Source organism: Merops nubicus, unplaced genomic scaffold (assembly GCF_000691845.1).
Source record: "Merops nubicus isolate BGI_N331 unplaced genomic scaffold, ASM69184v1 scaffold6849, whole genome shotgun sequence".
Lineage (NCBI taxonomy): Eukaryota > Metazoa > Chordata > Aves > Coraciiformes > Meropidae > Merops > Merops nubicus.
In genome coordinates, this window is record NW_008628915.1 from 30,801 (window position 1) to 39,013 (window position 8,213).

At 36.8% G+C, this 8,213-nt stretch overlaps 1 protein-coding gene across 1 annotated transcript in view; it reads left to right on the forward strand.

The window, feature by feature from the left end:
* The window catches only part of LOC103779195 (plastin-1), a gene marked incomplete at its 3' end in the record, with an annotated part of 15,048 nt that extends 9,405 nt beyond the window's left edge, over positions 1-5,643 (forward strand). The window contains exons 5-9 of the mRNA XM_008946815.1: positions 762-843; positions 1,972-2,137; positions 2,233-2,375; positions 3,862-3,957; positions 5,448-5,643. Coding sequence (XP_008945063.1) covers positions 762-843; positions 1,972-2,137; positions 2,233-2,375; positions 3,862-3,957; positions 5,448-5,643 — 683 coding nt within the window. The remainder of the gene's footprint in view (positions 1-761; positions 844-1,971; positions 2,138-2,232; positions 2,376-3,861; positions 3,958-5,447) is intronic.
* Between the last annotated feature and the right edge of the window lie 2,570 nt (positions 5,644-8,213).

The following is an 8,213-nucleotide window of genomic DNA, read 5'->3' on the forward strand; positions in this document are numbered from 1 at the left end:
GAACAGTCTGTCCAGGGAGGTGATGGAGTCATCATCCCTGGAGGTGTTAAAAAAACCTGAGATGTAGCACTTGAGACTGTGATTTAGTGGTTAGGGAAATGTTGGGAGGAAGGTTGGACTTGATGATCCTGGAGGTCTTTTCCAACCATAGTGATTCTACAATTCTATGATTTGTAATAGTTACTAAGTGTAGTTACTAAATCATAGAATGAGAAGAACACACATCTGAATTAAATCCATGGAAAAACAGAGAGCATACAGTAGGTCTCTTTAGTCTGCTGTAACTTTCTCACTAGTTAAAGCAGTTACTAATAGTAGTTATTGATACACCATGGTAACAAAGGATTAGCATATCAGTACTGGTATGAGTTAGTCTTTGAGATCTTTGTAGATGCAAGATAATATGGAAATACAGTACAGAAATACATTGATTACATTACAGAGATTTTCACTAGTAACTGACATTAGTTTACAGTTTTATTCTTCTTAGGTATGTCCTCTAACAGCATAGACATGCTCTGTTGCTTAAGTGTAAAACCCAGTTGCTCAAGTTTCTTACAATTGCGTGTTATCTGGGAGTTTCTGGATGACTGTGCAATTATTTAGCAGGTAGAGGAGATTTAGAGGATGAAGTAGATTGATTGTTGTTTTTTTAATCTTGTCAAATATTTGCCACTAGTTTAATATGTTAGGGTTTTATAACAAATCATATGTTTTCTGAGAAATTAAAGTTTGAGTAAACTATGGTTTTTCTTCCTTAGCAAAATGATCAACTTCTCACAACCAGATACAATTGATGAAAGGGCTATTAATAAGAAGAAACTCACTCCTTTCACTATTTCTGTAAGTACTACAGAGAATTGTTACAAATGAAAAAGTAAAATATTTTTCTATGCCTTCATTTTAATTGCAGTTCTCCTAATGGAGAAAAGTTCTATCTATTAAAAGATATGAAATTGTATTTTCTAATAAACTCTGCCAAATTATCCCGTTTCTTGGATGGTTTGCAGGAATACCTGTATTTTTCATGCTTCCCTTAGTTCTTTCTCCATTTGTTATTCTTGTTTTGCTTTACTAGGTATCTGAAGAAAATAATTTTAGGCTTCTGAGTGGATAGTCGTGCCTTATCTTTAGCAATGCAGAAAGTATCTGCATGGCTGTATACTGTATGGTAGGATGATGCATTTTCAATGGTGGGTATAACAAAGCAGGTCTGGAAGAGGGAAGTAGCTCCCTCTATGTATGAAAGGCTACATACTTGTTTTGTTTTGGGTTTTTTTGATATTACACTGCTTGTTTTAGGATTCAAGAGCATATTACCATTTGGTAAGTTACCAATATAATGATAAAAACCAAACAAGAAAAATTACTAAAAACCTCTGTAAATTAGCAGACTTCATTTCAGGCTGTAAGAAAATATGAAAAGTTAAAACATGCCGTGTTCCAAAATCTCTGAGTGGGTTTTGTAATCTCTGGTTATTAAAAGATGTGTTAGCAAAGATGATACCACATGTGTTTATATTGGCTCTGTAGACAGTAAAAATATGATGCAGAAAATAAAGAGTAATATTTACAAGAGCTGCTAGGTATTTTTTTTTGAATGTTTCATCTGTGACAATCGCTAGCTTTATTTTCAGTGTTAGGATATTGAATTGCCATCATTTTCTTATGCTGCCTGTTCAATTACAGTTTAACAGTTGCTTGAGCAAATGTGTTAGCATTCCTCAGTGTTTCAAGCTGCAGAAGGTAGTCCACAAATTTTGTGTCTGTATTAAACCCTGTCAATAATGGCTTCCATTAAATTTTGGAAAAAAAAAAAAAATTTGGTGGTTCACAAAAAGTCTCAGGAGTGCAATTTTATACTGGGAACCATTGAACGAATGCATTATTTCTTGTAACTTCTGAAACTTAGAAAATTCAGTATGAACAAGTTTACTTAGAATTAAAACCTTACAAATATATCCCAAATAGGAAAACCTAAACCTGGCTCTCAACTCAGCATCTGCTATTGGCTGTACAGTTGTCAATATTGGATCACAAGATTTGCAAGAAGGAAAACCACATCTGGTATTAGGACTCTTATGGCAGATCATTAAAGTTGGTCTTTTTGCTGATATTGAGATCTCCAGAAATGAAGGTAAGAGTAATGCCAGGTATAGCAATGTTGGGAGTTTGGAGTTAACTGAAACCACAATGGCAGTGATTTCAGCTTTCTTTCAAACTTGCTTTTAGCTCTTATTGCCTTGCTAAATGAAGGGGAAGAACTAGATCAGTTAATGAAGCTTTCCCCAGAAGAGCTTTTGCTGCGCTGGGTGAACTACCATCTGGCCAATGCAGGCTGGCAGAAAATCAGTAACTTCAGCCAGGACATCAAGGTATGTAGTTATTGCTCTGATAATTGAATAGAATGGCATTTAAACACGCCATGGATAGAAACAAATGAGTCACATCAGAAGTATTTAGAAAAATAGCAGTTATTTGCTTTTTTTCTAGTTACAGATTCATCCTGCATTTTGCAACACTGAAAGAGCATGATTTTGATTTCTTGTAGTCTGTTGAGTTGCTGATACCATGTGTTCACATCACAGTGCAAAAAAGCAAGCATTTCTAACAAGCTCATATTCAGGGATGTTCTAATGTTCTAAGATTGTTATTACAGTTACTTGGGGAAATTAACATTGTTAGTTACCTTTTTCCTGCCCATCCTTCCCTACTCCTCCTAGGTCTGCAGAAAGCGATTTTTTCAGTGCTATTTATGGCTTTAAATCTGCTCCTAGTGCATATTTGCTAACGGTGATTGCCTTTGTAGCTAGCATTCTACAGAACTGTACAAAACTTCTTGAAAAAAGAACAGTTATTCAGAGGGCTGTCTGGAGCAGCTACCGATTCTTGATCCAAGTAGAGGGCAGCCCCCCTCGATCACTGTGCTTGCTCATGTGCCAATTTACTGACACAAGTGGACTGAAAGGCAGAGCGGCTCCTTGGGGCAGATGGCAGATCTGCATAATTCTTCCCTCTTCTTCAGTCATTTTGTTTAAGGTGTACAGAGTACTGTCATAAGTCTAGTTGAAGAGAGAATCCCCCCACTCTTTAAAACTAAAAGCAGAGGAGGAAGATTCCCTAAGGTGATAAGTTCTCTTTTCATTGAAGTAACCATGTAATTAATTGCTAGTTATATTTTTTTTCAAATAGCACAAAGAAGGCTATTATTAAAGCAAAGCTTTAGGGTTTTATATGAAAACTGCTACTGTTGTAAAAGTGTTAAATGCTATTTATATTATATGCAATTAAATACTTCTAAAATTAGCAGGGGTTTGTTTTATTTTGCTAGTTTTAGTGGGTAGAAATACAGAAGCATATTGAAAACTGCATCAGTAAATATAATTTCTTTTGTCCCTATAGGTTCATCCTGAAAGATCCACTTTGCTCTCCATTTTTAATTCCAGTTACCTTGTTTATTAAGAAAGAGAGGTTTTTATTAACCAGTCTATTTGAAAAGGATAGTGAAAGAATAAAATAACAACAATGAAAAGGATATCCATATTGAGGTTTTTTTGTGACTAACCTATATAAATTTGCCTTAAATTTCTTAATTACAGGTGTTTAGTTCATATCCAGCAGAATAAATTTTGCTATAATTGTTCAGAATAATGAGCAGACAGTCCATCTAGCTAAATAAGTTCTATGTGAAATAGCATAGTAAAATGGCTGTATGATCTCACCCATGTCACTGGAATTAGGGTGCCGTATTTTTGTCTTCTGTGACTTTTTATTTGGACTGTAAGAACAGAAGATGGTTATGAAAGGCTACATACTTCTTTTTTTTTTTTTTTTGTTTTACTATTACACTGCTTGTTTTAGGATTCAAGAGCATATTACCATTTGGTAAATCAGATTGCACCCACTGGAGATGACCTTCATGAGTTGCCCATTAAAACTGACTTTTCAGGATTTCATGTAAGTATCCAGAAACATGAAAATAGACTGGAGTGATCTGAGACCTTTATGTATTTGTCCAACATCTTGGTTACAGGGCTGTCCCAGAATCCTCTTTTGCTTTGTAAGGCATACAAAACTTGGTCAGGTTCCTCAATGTCACAAAAGCTTCAAAGGATAAAAACTTGAGTAAAGATCCAAGTGCTGCTGAAATAGGATAATGCCTCCTGTCTAAAATTTGGAGCTCTGTTTTACTTGGAGTAGTGTCTATCTGGTTTTTATTTTCAGTTGGTTCCTCCAACATGAATATTAAAACATTCTGCTCAGTTCTGCTCTTCTGAAATTCAGACAAGGAAAAAGAGCAGACTTCACAAACCTTGTGATCCTTCCTCAAACCAAATAGCACTCAGAAATCACGTGAGCCCTTGCAATAATCAGCAGGGATAATAAAGGGATAGAGGATCTAAAACCAGCCTAGGTGGACGTGAAAATGCTTTTCTGTGAGCTGTTACACAATGCTCATTGGAAGGATTATTCTGAGAATGTATTTGATGCAAAATTGAACTGCCTGCCTGAGGTACAGATATCTATATGTATTAATCAGAACCTTAAGTAGAGTCTTCTTATTCATTATAATAGTGAAAATCCACAGGCAAATTTATGTTTGCTTACAAGCTTTAGTTCTTTCCAACTTCTTCATGAGGAGAACTCTGTTTTATTTGTTTCCTTTTGTTTTGAGGAATGAGAAAGGATACTAGATAATTTTTTTCCATGTAATTTCCTACAGTTCATTCGATCACATTCTGTAATGGGTTATAGAGCAGTATAAATAACATGTAACAACTTGTTCTGGAGCAAGTTTCTGGTTGAGTGCACCAACATTGAATTACTGTTATTCAATTACTAACTCATTTTCCTTTAAATAGTAATTCTTAGTGTTGTGAAGACTGAGGGGAAAAGCATATGCTACATGGTTTTGAATGCTGTTTTATTCTATGTAGAGTAATAATAAAGTTGAATAAACAAAACAACAAGTAGGTTACCAAATTAAGACCATTCAGAGGCAAAAATATTAAAAGGAAAGCAAGCTGGTAGATTATCATATGCTGAAGCATTCAAACTTACTGAGGGTTTGGGGCATCATCTGTAATCACTATGCTTGAGAATATCAGTTTGAAGCAGTGGTGGTGAACCTTTGGCATATACAGTAGAATGTGCAGTGTGGGACCCAACAGCCTGGAAATGGAAATATAACCACTGCACCTCTGGCTGCTCCTGCTCTTGCCGTGGCTCACGGGGAGTGCTGTGCAGGCAGGCACGGAAGCAAAGGGCAGAAAGAGGGTGGAAAGAAGATGAAAGAGGGGACTGTTCTTGTGGGCTGTAAGAACTAGTGCAGGCATTGGGGAAATGAGCGAGGAACTGACATGAGTCGTTTAAAGATTTGCCAGACTGAAGATTCAGGAAAGAATGGAAACATGCTAGTATTAATTCCTTTTTTTTTTTTCTTTTAGGATAAAAATGACTTGACAAGGGCTGAATACATGCTCCAACAGGCAGATAAACTGGGCTGCAGACAGTTTGTAACTCCAGCTGATGTGGTTGCAGGCAACCCTAAACTCAATTTGGCGTTTGTTGCAAATCTCTTTAACACATACCCAGCCCTACACAAGCCTAACAATTCATCTTATGATCTCAATTTATTAGAAGGTACTCAACTTACTAAGCATACTGGAGACAAGAATATTAGTGATTTCTATTTAAGTATTCCTTCTAGGTTGTGATACAGGATCCCTGTGTGATGATGACTGTGTGAACACCAGCATATATAGAGCTTTCTCACGAGCTTTTCAAGCCTTAGTAGAAGCCCCTGTTCCTGTGAATATTGTTCACTTGTGTTAGCCTGACTAAAGGGTATTCCTGAATAACCTTCTATTATTCATTTGCAGGAGCAAAAACTGTCCTCTTTCCAGTTTCCTGTGCTTGTCTCCATGTTGTTTATATTTTAGCTGATGCACAAGTTCTAGCTTTCCCTAATCAACAGTGCTATACTATACAACTGTAATAGTCTTTTAAAGTACTTTTCAAATATTATGTTTATATATGTGTGTATGTATGTTAGTTTGTTGCCTTTTAAAACAGGAAACATTTTAAAAAAGGCTTCTGTATCAGCAACCTATTGTAGATTCTAGCACATCAGCAATCTTTGGCTGTTACCCTTTCTGAGAACCAGCTAATCTAGGATAATTAAATGGCTCCTGCCAGTGTATTTCACAGTTGTTGACTGATCTCAAAGGAATGGTGAGAATCAGGGGTGCCGCACTCGGGAGAATCATCAGCAATGTTCACGCATTCCTCTGCACTGCCTACTCCTGCCTTCCTCTTATTGTTCCTATCAGGTTTCCTTTCCACCTAGGTGAGTCCATCTTCCTTTGCTCCTCTTTTTTTCATAATTTGTCTGCTCTGCTGCATCCCTATGTCACAAATCTTGTATCCCTCAGGCTACTCCTGTTTCAGGCTTCCTGCTTTTCTAGTTTCAGCTGGGTGCCAGCTGTGGTAGAGGTATCGGAGCACACGAGGTAGTCTTCTCTTTTCAGCTGTGATATCCCTAGTCACTGCAGTCCCTGCTGACCAGGACAAAGAACTGAAGGAAGTGCCTGCTCTTCCTTTGCTGCAACTTTGTTAGAAGTGTGTGCTCTTGGAATTGAACACAGGAGCCTTGTAGAAGTGGAATATGTTCAGTTTGGCGTCTCTGTTCTAAATTGTGATTGAAAATACTGAAAACTTGGTCAAATTTTGAATTTTCACTGGCATGGCAAAAAAAATATCTGAACTACTTTCTGAACTTTCCCAAAATATTTAGATGAGGTCAAAATTTCAGCTAAAACAATTTGTAAAATTACAGTCATCTGAATGCTAGGTTACAATTTTGTAAGGATAAACACTGGCCAAATGTAACTTACTGTTTATAGTATATATTTTAGAGATAGATAATCCTGTCAATGTTATCTGTTCAAAGGCAAGTAGGTGAATCCTTTGCCCTCAGATAATAATTCCTGTGTTGTTACATAGATCTAAAACATCAAAATAGTTATTTCAGCCAAAAGATGATGCTGTTCATGTGGTTTTCTATTTACTGGTTTGGGTTTCTTTTCCCCATAAAATCCTGTGTTTTTACGGTGTTTTCTCAAGGTAGTGATATAAAATATAACACATTAAATTTTTAATAGTTTTATCATAGATTGTTGAAATCTGACTCATAATTTGTAATGTTTTCCTATTTTGCTTCATGAAATGCAGATTTGACCCCTCCTAATGTAGGTACTGTATTTAATACTTTTCTGTATTTCTTAAAAGTGTTTGTTCTGCAAATTTTCTCTTTTTTTTTTTTTTTTCCCCCCCTAGTGTTTTAATTATCTCTGTCCTCTTCTGGTTGATTTTTGCATTGTTCTTGTATTTTTCTATTGCTTTAATATACTCTCATAAGCAAAGGAGAAGGAAAAAAAAACCCACAAGTCTAACATGATGCATATAAAATGTGGGCAAGACTTGCAGTATGTCAAATGCCATATGATGCTTTCTGTGGGTTTAACTAGTAGGGACTTTCCATGAACCAAGGTGGAAAGATTTAGGCACATGTAGGTGAGTAGAGCTTTCTGTAAGTCTTCATTTTCCTTCATAAATTCCATTTTTTCAGGAACTGTTTCACTCAAAGAGTATGATGTGGCTGTTCCATTTGGTTTAAGACACGTGATCACTGTCCATAAATTGACATCTGCTCTGATAATACTTAACACGTGTGGTGCACTTGTATACACACAACACAGTGAGCATTTGACATCACGTGGGGTTGGAGGGGGGAGTCCTCACCTCAGTGAATGCACAGCCTTTAACTGAGTGTTGCTGTTGCTCTGAGAAACCTCTCACTTGTGGGAAGGCAGCAGATTTTGGGGTCCAAGTCACACAGAAAGCTGAGTTCCTGAGGGGATGAAGAGGGACTTCTCTGTACCCCCACTTTCTTCAGCACAGATGTCCTCTTCTGCTCTTGCTCAGTCCACTGGCAGTGTTCAAGGCTGTTGCAGAGAGTGGGTTAACTACTCCCACTCAGGCCAGCTGAACTTAGGGTGCAGGTTGCATCTTCAGCTCTGTTGCCTTTCAGAGAGAATCATAGATGTTTGTAGTCCTTTGGATTCTTGACGCCATCCCTGTGGCTACTTCCCACACAGTTCCATAGTACAAGAATCTCTAAGAAATACTTTTTAAAAACTATATAATATATA